Source organism: Dendropsophus ebraccatus, chromosome 14 (genome assembly GCF_027789765.1).
Source record: "Dendropsophus ebraccatus isolate aDenEbr1 chromosome 14, aDenEbr1.pat, whole genome shotgun sequence".
NCBI classification, from domain to species: Eukaryota; Metazoa; Chordata; class Amphibia; order Anura; family Hylidae; genus Dendropsophus; species Dendropsophus ebraccatus.
This window is the reverse complement of record NC_091467.1, coordinates 8,892,788-8,905,218: the sequence shown is the minus strand read 5'-3', so window position 1 is coordinate 8,905,218 and position 12,431 is coordinate 8,892,788. Positions and strand designations below refer to the sequence as shown.

Genomic DNA, 12,431 nt, shown 5'->3' with positions numbered 1-12,431 from the left:
GGACAATTCTAGGAGGCAGTATTATAGTAGTTATAAGGTAGAAGAGGTACAGCTGGTTAGTACTCGGTAACAGGGAGCTATGGTGTAGCAATAGATGGCTTGCAGCAACACGGTAACATAGCAATACAGGGTGCTAGGATGCTAAAAGGGGGCAGCATAAACTGGTGTGTACGAAAGTAAAATAAATCCAGCACTCACCGGGTGTTTGTAGCACGGTCTCTTTATTCCGTGTGGCTCTTGGCTTGGGGGATGGGAAGAAACAAGGTGCAAGAACGTCTCCGATGGAACAGTCGTTTTAGACTATACTGCCAGTCGTCTAGCCCGACGCTAGATGACTGGCAATATAGCCTGAAATGGTCGTCCCATTGTGGACATTTCCACACCTTGTTTCATCTCCCCCCAAGCCAGGAGCTACACGGAATAAAGAGATTGTACGGCAAGCACCCGGTGAGTGCTAGATTTATTCTACTTTGGTATATTATAGTAATTATATTCCTGTATATAGGGGGCAGTATTATAGTAGTTATATTCCTGTATATAGGAGCAGTATTATAGTAGTTATATTCCTGTATATAGGAGGCAGTATTATAGTAGTTATATCCCTGTATATAGGAGCAGTATTATAGTAGTTATATTCTTGTATATAGGAGCAGTATTATAGTAGTTATATTCCTGTATATAGGAGCAGTATTATAGTAGTTATATTCTTGTATATAGGAGGCAGTATTATAGTAGTTATATTCTTGTATATAGGAGCAGTATTATAGTAGTTATATTCCTGTATATAGGAGGCAGTATTATAGTAGTTATATTCTTGTATATAGGAGCAGTATTATAGTAGTTATATTCTTGTATATAGGAGGCAGTATTATAGTAGTTATATTCTTGTATATAGGAGCAGTATTATAGTAGTTATATTCTTGTATATAGGAGCAGTATTATAGTAGTTATATTCTTGTATATACGAGCAGTATTATAGTAGTTATATTCTTGTATATAGGGAGCACTATTATAGTAGTTATATCCCTGTATATAGGAGCAGTATTATAGTAGTTATATTCTTGTATATAGGGAGCAGTATTATAGTAATTATATTCCTGTATATAGGGGGCAGTATTATAGTAGTTATATTCCTGTATATAGGAGCAGTATTATAGTAGTTATATTCTTGTATATAGGGAGCAGTATTATAGTAATTATATTCCTGTATATAGGGGGCAGTATTATAGTAGTTATATCCCTGTATATAGGAGCAGTATTATAGTAGTTATATTCTTGTATATAGGGAGCAGTATTATAGTAATTATATTCCTGTATATAGGGGGCAGTATTATAGTAGTTATATTCCTGTATATAGGAGCAGTATTATAGTAGTTATATTCTTGTATATAGGAGCAGTATTATAGTAGTTATATTCCTGTATATAGGGGGCAGTATTACAGTAGTTATATTCCTGTATATAGGGGGCAGTATTATAGTAGTTATATTCCTGTATATAGGAGCAGTATTATAGTAGTTATATCCCTGTATATAGGAGCAGTATTATAGTAGTTATGCGACATGGAGAGAAAGGAGCTACTGCACATCACACCTATGGCTGATACTAATGCCGCTCAGCTAATTTTAAAAACCAACGCCAGGATGTCGGTATATAATTTAATCAAACCATATTGCCCCGTGTACCACGTGCAGGTCTCCTGGTTCACACTGGTCCCTACGCTAACTCCACACTGTGTTGGTCAGCGACTGCCAACCCCGCAAAGCGTGCACGTGCAGGGAAGGGAGGCCATGGGATAGCCCTGCAACCCCAATGTCACAGGACCAGACCCATAATGCCCCACCAATACCCAGCCGGCAATTAAAATTAGCCGAGCGGCATTAGTATTAGCCATAGGTGTGATGTGCAGTAGCTCCCTTCTCTCCATGTCGCATTTTATGTTTTTCTCCCTTTTCTGAGCGGCTGGCACTCCCCTTTGTAAGACCTATGTGACCCAAATTAGCAGGATATACCTGTGCTCACATGTCAGTGCCTCCATGTTTTTTTCCATTCTGTCTGCAGCAGTGTGGTGAGTGTAATACCATATTCATACTTGTGTTGTTTGGGGCAGCCTTCTCCGCCGGTGGTGCCGGCTGGGTATTAGTGGGGCACTTTGGGTTTGGTCCTGTGACATTGGGGTTGCAGGGCCATTCCATGGCCTCCCTTCCCTGCATGTGCACGCTTTGCGGGGTTGGCGGTCGCTGACCGACACAGTGTGGAGTTAGCGTAGGGACCCGTGTGGACCAGGAGACCTATGGTTTGATCAAAATTAGCCGAGTGGCATTAGTATCAGCCATAGGTGTGATGTGCAGTAGCTCCCTTCTCTCCATGTCGAATTATTATAGTAGTTATATTCTTGTGTATAGGAACAGTATTATAGTAGTTATATCCCTGTATATAGGAGCAGTATTATAGTAGTTATATTCCTGTATATAGGGGGCAGTATTATAGTAGTTATATTCCTGTATATAGGAGCAGTATTATAGTAGTTATATCCCTGTATATAGGAGCAGTATTATAGTAGTTATATCCCTGTATATAGGAACAGTATTATAGTAGTTATATTCCTGTATATAGGGGGCAGTATTATAGTAGTTATATTCCTGTATATAGGAGCAGTATTACAGTAGTTATATCCCTGTATATAGGAACAGTATTATAGTAGTTATATTCCTGTATATAGGGGGCAGTATTATAGTAGTTATATTCCTGTATATAGGAGCAGTATTATAGTAGTTATATCCCTGTATATAGGAGCAGTATTATAGTAGTTATATCCCTGTATATAGGAGCAGTATTATAGTAGTTATACTCCTGTATATAGGGGGCAGTATTATAGTAGTTATACTCCTGTATATAGGGGGCAGTATTATAGTAGTTATACTCCTGTATATAGGGACAGTATGATAGTAGTTATATTCTTGTATATAGGGGGCAGTATTATAGTAGTTATATTCCTGTATATAGGAGCAGTATTATAGTAGTTATATCCCTGTATATAGGAGCAGTGTTATAGTAGTTATATTCCTGTATATAGGGGGCAGTATTATAGTAGTTATATTCCTGTATATAGGAGCAGTATTACAGTAGTTATATCCCTGTATATAGGAACAGTATTATAGTAGTTATATTCCTGTATATAGGGGGCAGTATTATAGTAGTTATATTCTTGTATATAGGGGGCAGTATTATAGTAGTTATATTCTTGTATATAGGGGGCAGTATTATAGTAGTTATATCCCTGTATATAGGGGGTAGTATTAATATTCCTGTATATAGGAGCAGTATTATAGTAGTTATATTCCTGTATATAGGAGCAGTATTATAGTAGTTATATTCCTGTATATAGGAGCAGTATTTGTCTGTAGGGGGTAGTTGGGAGCAGTTTTTACCTCCCTTCCCTTATGGTGTGTTTACACAGAGAGATTTATCTTACAGATTTTGGAAGCCAAAGCCAGGAACAGACTATAAAAAGGGAACAGGAAAGATTGATATTTCTCCTCTTTTCAAATCCATTCCTGGCTTTGGCTTCCAAAATCTGTCAGATAAATCTCTGTGTAAACGCACCATTAGTCCTCCCCGCAGGTAGTATACAACATATTACTACTCAGCAGGGGGCGCTAGTGAACATTGTAGATTCTCCTCCCACTGTAGATGGAATATGGGATCTGTTCTCCATCACTGATGATCATATCTGTTACTGAAATATTAACCCTTTCTTTGCTATACTGCTTCCCCCCCCCCCCCCCCCCCCCCCCCCCCCCCCCCCTTATGGTGCCAGATGCAGCTGCCCAACACAATCTACTTTGGGCTTTGCAGGTTTTTAGGCCACTAGGAGGAAATGGTCAGAGCCGTCCATATAACCCTGAGTGCTGCTTTGTAACCCAATGGAGGGATGTTCAGTAAGAGACACCATCACCGCTCAGCCCTGCAGGATATCGGCCCACATTCCCATGAGGCTTCACAGCCATCTGTACCTCCCTGCAGTCGGGTGTTTCCTACTACAATTCTCCAATATTTGCACACTGGGGGCTCAGGCGCGGTCACTTAGACGCGTGCCCCTCGAAAATTCATTTTGCGTTTCCACGGCAACAAAACAATCGTCCTTATAATCCACTCCGGTCATGTGGTCACCACCGCATTCATTGTGCAATTAAATATCCCTCATTACAGGCAGCACTTGTGTCTGGTTGGAGAGAATCCTGTTGTTATGGAGAAGGCAGGCGACCAGGGAGGTCTCTACATCATTATAATCTGTGACATTATATCCCCTACCTAACGGGGATCCCCGGGGACAAGCCGAATAAGGTTAATGGGGATCTACTCATTCTATTGTGCGTGTCAACCAGTCCTTCAGCCGCAGCCCCAGACATGTACAGCTCTGATGGGACCAGGAATCATGCCATCGGTGGTATTGCATGCACAGATAGTTCAGGTTTTGGCAATGTTATCACGGACGGCAGCAGCGACTTCACATACGTTATAGTGCAGTGTTCTCCAACCTGTGGGAAAACTACAACTCCCAGCATGCCATGGCAGTCATTGGCTCTGCAGGTGTATTTAAACTACACATCAGGCTTGTGGCTCTCCAGCTGTCACCAAACTACAACTCCCAGCATGCCCTGAGACTCCATGTATGGGGGCTTATTCTGTTATGGGGAACAATCTAATAGCAGAATGTAAGGGTGATATAACGTGTATACATCACCCTGGTTACTCTCAGATATCCTCACACCCACAGTACACTGTGGGCGACACATCGCTAATAATACACAGTTCTTTCTGGGTCAGTGTCTCATAAAACCGCATGGTCCCTTATTGTATCTAGAGCCCGTCCGTACCCTATCACTGCCTCCCCCGATGCGGAGTCGTTTCTAGGCCAGGTCTGACCATTTCCTCCTCGCCGGCCTAAAACCTTCTACGGCTGAAGGCTGGAAATAGGTCAGTGCTTGACGACTGCTTCCTGTACGGCAGATGGGTCACATGGAGACGCCCCCATATCCTGTGCACTCCAAGGGGCGCCGCAGCTCACACATAACGCAGGAAGTCTGACTGCTGCACGGCGCCATATTTACTTCTGTGTTTGTCACCACTGAGACTGCTAGAAATATGAGGGCACATGTGGCGATGGTAAACCGAGACTATTCCTGTGTGTATCAGACAAGCATCACCACCTTTTCTAAACAGGAATGGCCTTTTAAACACTCTATGGTAGAATTACATGAAAAATATGATATGTACAAAGGAAGAAAGTGAAGAGAGAACCTGACCCAGTAACACAATTCTGAGGCAGAAGTAGAGATTTCCCAGACTGGACAAGTTATTAATATACATGCGGCCCAATTCCTCCGATTCAGGGTTAACATGTTTTCTAAAGTAGAATCTAGAATATAGGAGCAGTATTATAGTAGTTATATTCTTGTATATAGGAGCAGTATTATAGTAGTTATATTCCTGTATATAGGGGGCAGTATTATAGTAGTTATATTCTTGTATATAGGGGGCAGTATTATAGTAGTTATAATATGGGTGAGAGCGATTAGCCGGCACCAGCCGATGACAACACTGGTATTGGACCGAGGGCTGGGAAATATACAGCAAAATTCAATGCAGGTAAACCAAAAATGATCCGGGTGCAGGAAACAAGTGAGACAAATGGAATATGCAGTGGAGAAAAAGGAATCCGCACTCACCGGTCAGCAGAAAGAGGGGTTTATTGATCCATACACTGGAGGCTGGAGCTGGGAGGGGGAAGATGTTAAGCAGGTGTGCTCTTAGCAGCTACAATTGTTTCTCGCCTGCTAGGCGCTTCGTCTGGTTGCTCACAGCCAGACGAAGCGCCTAGCAGGCGAGAAACAATTGTAGCTGCTAAGAGCACACCTGCTTAACATCTTCCCCCTCCCAGCTCCAGCCTCCAGTGTATGGATCAATAAACCCCTCTTTCTGCTGACCGGTGAGTGCGGATTCCTTTTTCTCCACTGCATATTATAGTAGTTATATTCCTGTATATAGCAGCAGTATTATAGTAGTTATGCGACATGGAGAGAAAGGAGCTACTGCACATCACACCTATGGCTGATACTAATGCCGCTCAGCTAATTTTAAAAACCAACGCCAGGATGTCGGTATATAATTTGATCAAACCATATTGCCCCGTGTACCACGTGCAAGTCTCCTGGTTCACACTGGTCCCTACGCTAACTCCACACTGTGTTGGTCAGCGACTGCCAACCCCGCAAAGCGTGCACGTGCAGGGAAGGGAGGCTATGGGATAGCCCTGCAACCCCAATGTCACAGGACCAAACCCAAAATGCCCCACCAATACCCAGCCGGCAATTACAATTAGCCGAGCGGCATTAGTATTAGCCATAGGTGTGATGTGCAGTAGCTCCCTTCTCTCCATGTCGCATTTTATGTTTTTCTCCCTTTTCTGAGCGGCTGGCACTCCCCTTTGTAAGACCTATGTGACCCAAATTAGCAGGATATACCTGTGCTCACATGTCAGTGCCTCCCATGTTTTTTTCCATTCTGTCTGCAGCAGTGTGGTGAGTGTAATACCATATTCATACTTGTGTTGTTTGGGGGCAGCCTTCTCCGCCGGTGGTGCCGGCTGGGTATTTCCCAGACTGGACAAGTTATTAATATACATGCGGCCCAATTCCTCCGATTCAGGGTTAACATGTTTTCTAAAGTAGAATCTGCTTCACAGTCGGTATATTACAGCCTCCTATACACAAGACTATAACTACTATAATACTGCTCCTATATACAAGAATATAACTACTAGAATACTGCTCCTATATACAAGAATATAACTACTAGAATACTGCTCCTATATACAGGAATATAACTACTAGAATACTGCTCCTATATACAGGAATATAACTACTATAATACTGCCCCCTATGTACAAGAATATAACTACTATAATACTGCTCCCTATATACAGGAATATAACTACTATAATACTTCCCCTATATACAGGAATATAACTACTATAATCAGCACAAGCCATTGAGAAAGTAAAAACCAGCGGCACTCACCGGATTTATGCAGTGATGGTGATTTATTAATACGATGTCATCATGCAGGTAACTTCAGGGCAGGGGGAGACAGGTCCAAGGGTGCTGTCCACGGTGCACAGCACCCTTGGACCTGTCTCCCCCTGCCCCGAAGTTACCTGCATGATGACATCGTATTAATAAATCACCATCACTGCATAAATCCGGTGAGTGCCGCTGGTTTTTACTTTCTCAATGGCTTGTGCTGATTAAATGAACTGCTTTCTCATTTACGCAGAGCACCACTGTGATGCAGGAATTTCACTGAGATTTCTCAGTTAACAAAGACTACAACGCTCCTTATCACGCAAGGTCACTCAACCTGAACACATAAATAGCTCCATACAACCACGGGTTATTGATAGTGCCAACACGTCTACCTGCTTGTGCATATAACTACTATAATACTGCTCCCTATATACAAGAATATAACTACTATAATACTGCTCCCTATATACAAGAATATAACCGCTATAATACTGCCCCTATATACAGGAATATACCTACTATAATACAGATGGGTGAGAAGGGTTCAGTCGGCACCAGCTGATATCGCCACTTGAATAGGACCGAGGGCAGGTAAATGCAGTAAACAGTCGTTGTTGGATAAACCTGGTAAACCGGGGTGCTGGAGACTGGGAAGATCAATGTAATAATGCAATGGAGAAAGAGGAATCCGCACTCACCGGTCAGCAGAAAGAGTAGGTTTAATGATCCAAACACCAGAGGCTGTGGCTGGGAGGGGGAAGGTGTTACGCAGGTGAGCTCCTTACAGCAACAATTGTTTCTCGCCTGCTCGGCGCTTCGTCTGGCTGTGAGCTGGCTCACAGCCAGACGAAGCGCCGAGCAGGCGAGAAACAATTGTTGCTGTAAGGAGCTCACCTGCGTAACACCTTCCCCCTCCCAGCCACAGCCTCTGGTGTTTGGATCATTAAACCTACTCTTTCTGCTGACCGGTGAGTGCGGATTCCTCTTTCTCCATTGCATACCTACTATAATACTGCTCCTATATACAGGAATATAACTACTATAATACTGATCCCTATATACAGGAATATAACTACTATAATACTGCTTCTATATACAGGAATATAACTACTATAATACTGCTCCTATATACAGGAATATAACTACTATAATACTGCTCCTATATACAGGGATATACTACTATAATACTGCTCCTATATACAAGAATATAACTACTATAATACTGCTCCTATATACAGGAATATAACTACTATAATACTGCTCCTATATACAAGAATATAACTACTATAAGGTTATGTTCACACTACGTATATTTGAGGCTGTATAGCAACCAAAACAAGGAGTGGATTAAAAATACAGAAAGGCTCTGTTCACATAATGTTGTAATTGAGTGGATGGCCGTCATTTAATGGCAAATATGTGATGTTTTTTTTAAATATTGTATTGAAGTATTGAAATAATGGAAGTTATTTACGGTTATATGGCGGCCATCCACTCAATTACAACATTGTGTGGACAGAGCCTTTCTGTGTTTTCAATCCACTCCTGGTTTTGGTTGCTATGAGGATCTGACTTGAGGACCAAATACTGCCTGAAATATACATAGTGTGAACCCAGCCTAATACTGCTCCTATATACAGGAATAGAACTACTATAATACACGAACTGGAGAGAATGGAACCGCCGCACATCCCATCTATGGCTGATACTAATGCCGCTAGGCCTATATTAAAAATCAACACCAGAGTGTCTGTATATGAATTAATCAAGCCATATTGCCCCGTGTACCACCGCGCAGGTCCTCTGGTCAACACGGGTCCCTACGCTAACTCCACACCGTGTCGGTCAGCGACCGACAACCCCGCAAAGCGTGCACGTGCAGGGAAGGGAGGCCATGGAACGGCCCTGCAACCCCACTGTCACAGGATCAGACCCAAAAAGCCCCACCAAAACCCAGCCAGCACCACCGGCGGGGAAGGCTGCCCCCAAACGACACAAGTATGGATATGGTATTACACTCACCATTGCTGCTCTCACAGAATGGGGAAGACATAAGGTCCAGACATGTGAGCACAGACATCTCCTGCTAATTTTGGTCATGTGGGTCTTATAAAGGAGTGCTAGCTGTTCAGAGAGGGAGAACTGTAAAACACGAACTGGAGAGAATGGAACCGCCGCACATCCCATCTATGGCTGATACTAATGCCGCTAGGCCTATATTAAAAATCAACACCAGAGTGTCTGTATATGAATTGATCAAGCCATATTGCCCCGTGTACCACCGTGCAGGTCCTCTGGTCCACACGGGCCCCTAGCTAACTCCACACCGTGTCGGTCAGCGAGCTTTTTGGGTCTGGTCCTGTGACATTGGGGTAGCAGGGCCGTTCCATGGCCTCCCTTCCCTGCACGTGCACGCTTTGCGGGGTTGGCGGTCGCTGACCGACACGGTGTGGAGTTAGCGCAGGGACCCGTGTGGACCTGCGCGGTGGTACATGGGGCAATATGGCTTGATCAATTCATATACAGACACTCTGGTGTTGATTTTTAATATAGGCCTAGCGGCATTAGTATCAGCCATAGATGGGATGTGCAGCGGTTCCATTCTCTCCAGTTCGTGTATAACTACTATAATACTGCTCCTATATACAGGAATATAACTACTATAATACTGCTCCCTATATACAGGAATATAACTACTATAATACTGCTCCTATATACAAGAATATACCTACTATAATGTACATATGGGAGAAATAAGATCCCGCACTCACCGCATCCAGTGAAAGCAAACAGTCCTTTATTGTGTATCAATACACTTAGCGGGAAGGGGATAGACTAGGGTGCTGTAATGCGCTAGAATCAGAAAAATTTGCACATATTCTATAAAAATACGGTGGGTAGTTATACATATACATTGTAGTCAGGCTTAGCTGGCCAGACCTGGGTATATAGCACAGCAGCACCAACACAGATGTCACAGTACAACTCCCATCATGTCCTGACCCAATGTAAACTGGGATTAAATGGACACTTCCCCTTTAAGACAAAGTAGTAAAGACAAAAAAAAAGTATTTAATTAAGTTATGGATTAACCATTAAGACTTTGGGTGGGGGCGGCAGCCATAACAACAGAGTGTGGAAGACATAGAAGATCTGAGGGACGGTAAATGATTAATCTGCTGCGGTGACTCCCTCAGGTGTTCAGAGCCGGACACACCCGAGTGACAGAGAGAGGAACTCTGCCCCCTGCTGGTGATGGACTGTGATAAACAAGGACTTTAAAGAGATTGTCCTAGAAAAATATGGCCACTTTCTTCCAGCTATCCTCAGTTCCATTAAAGTGAATGGAGCTGAATAGTAATACCACACACAACCTGAGGACAGGGGTGGCACTGTTTTTGTTTTCTCCCCCCCCCCCCCCCCCTTTTTCTAATGCTGGATAACCCCTTAAAGGATTTGTGGCCCTTTAATAATATTTGTCTAGATCCAGTCTCAGAACTGCAGGCAATTTGCTGATATCGGGATCAGATTGGTATGGAAATGGCCCCCACCCGGTGCAGGACCACTGTATTGTTATAATGGGGGGCTGACAACTATTCTCAGTGCCACATCTGGGTTGTCAGACAGTGATGGAGGGCGATTGTGCGGCTCAGGGTGGAGCAGATCAATGTCTGACGCTTGCTCCTGTTCTCGCTGTAGACGGCTCTGTCTCTTCTGCTGTTAACCCTTCCCTGCCCTAATCTCAGGGACACGGCCCGGTGCCACTTCTCCAGACTCATTACAGAGCAGGCCGCGCGGTTGCCATGACAGCGGTGTCAGCTCCTTCTTAGAGTGTCCTCTGCTGTCATATAATTGCACAACCATCTGTCTCCTCATCCGCCTGAGCCACGTCTCGTTCCCATGTAACCAGAGCCAGCCCGGGGGACTGTCTCCTCAATGCTCTTCCCCCCGGGGTGTACACCCATCTGTCTGTACGACAGTCACCACCGCCATCTTATGCCAATGTTACGGGGGCGTCACTAAGTTTTCTCCTCTTCTTTGTGTCTCCTCACAGGTCCACAGTAAAGACAAGAAATACGTCTGTAAGGTTTGCAACCGGGTCTTCATGTCTGCAGCCAGTGTGGGCATCAAGCATGGCTCCCGGAGGCACGGAGTGTGTGTGGACTGCTCAGGGCGTGGGGTGCCTCGGGGGAGCCACTCCCCGGACGCCATGTACTCAGGAGAAGGCCACTACCTGGAAGATGTGGATGAGCTGAAGGTGGACGAAGACATGGGAGGAGAGGAAGAGGAAGACATCAAGTGGAAAGATGAGGCAGAGACCTCACAGGATGACGTCATACTAGAGGACGATGAGATCGAGGACTGCACGCCGGACGTCAGCCGGGGACCAATCAAGGAGTTTACCTGGATTGCGTAGGATTTGAGGGGGGTGGTGGGGCATGAGATGGGACCCCCTGCACAATCTTCTGGGGTGAAATGGCATAAGCTTAGGGGGGAGATGACAGCCGTGAGTAATTCCCCTGTACACCAATGTGATATCACTGGAGATGAGCTGGTCATGTGATCTAAGGGTCCACGTAGACAGGATCCAGGCGTGTTTTTTTTTTTTTTTTTTTTATATATATAATGTTTTTATTTTTGTTCCTTGGACAGGAAACAGTTAAGTGACAACCCTGCCGTCCTCAGCGGAATACAGGAAGGGTGACTATATCGTATTGTCCACAATGTACAAAGTCCCGTCACCTCCGCTACAGGACACAGGCCTCCGGGGGGAGAAGTAGGTCACAGTCCCAAGGTTCCCCCCCCCCTTCACCCCAAATTGTGCCACCAGTCCACCCTTCTCTGCATGCCGCCCACCCAGTCATGGCTTTTAATGCAGACAGACTATTTTTTGCAGAACACAATCACTGTGTGAGACACATGGCCGCCACCATCAGTGTGTAAGCCTGGCCCCCATTATATCCCGTCCTTAATCCCTAAGCTAGAGCCTGGCAGAGAAGGGCAGGGCATGCAGTTGGGTAGATGGCGCTCCCTGCGCGTACAGCTCCTGTCATAACAGGAAAGGAACCAAATTTATCGCCCTGGGGAGTTGTCTCCTTCTCAGCCCTTCCCCCATAATTACATAATAATTATATTACCAGCTCCCTGTTAGATGCAGATGGCCGACCACGTGCTGGAGATTATACTCTTATTTAAGGAAGATCAAATGGGGACTAAGGGGGGAGGGGTGCCCAAGATGGCCACAGCCGCTCTGCTTTTCCAAGTCTATTTATAATCATTTCCCCTTTCCTGTAGCCAGCGCAATCTCTCCCGTGCTCCCCCAGACGGCGAGGAAGGATGTGTGT

General features: G+C 44.4%; 2 protein-coding genes across 6 annotated transcripts in view; one reads left to right on the top strand and one right to left on the bottom strand.

The window, feature by feature from the left end:
* The window catches only part of ZBTB46 (zinc finger and BTB domain containing 46), an 87,620-nt gene extending 75,219 nt beyond the window's left edge, over positions 1–12,401 (top strand). For all 5 annotated transcript variants that reach the window (XM_069952199.1, XM_069952202.1, XM_069952198.1 and 2 more), the window contains one exon: positions 11,141–12,401. In XM_069952199.1, the coding sequence (XP_069808300.1) occupies positions 11,141–11,503 (363 nt within the window). In that variant the 3' untranslated portion in view covers positions 11,504–12,401. The remainder of the gene's footprint in view (positions 1–11,140) is intronic.
* The window catches only part of SLC2A4RG (SLC2A4 regulator), a 30,714-nt gene that overhangs the window by 371 nt on the left and 17,912 nt on the right, over positions 1–12,431 (bottom strand). The window lies entirely within an intron of this gene.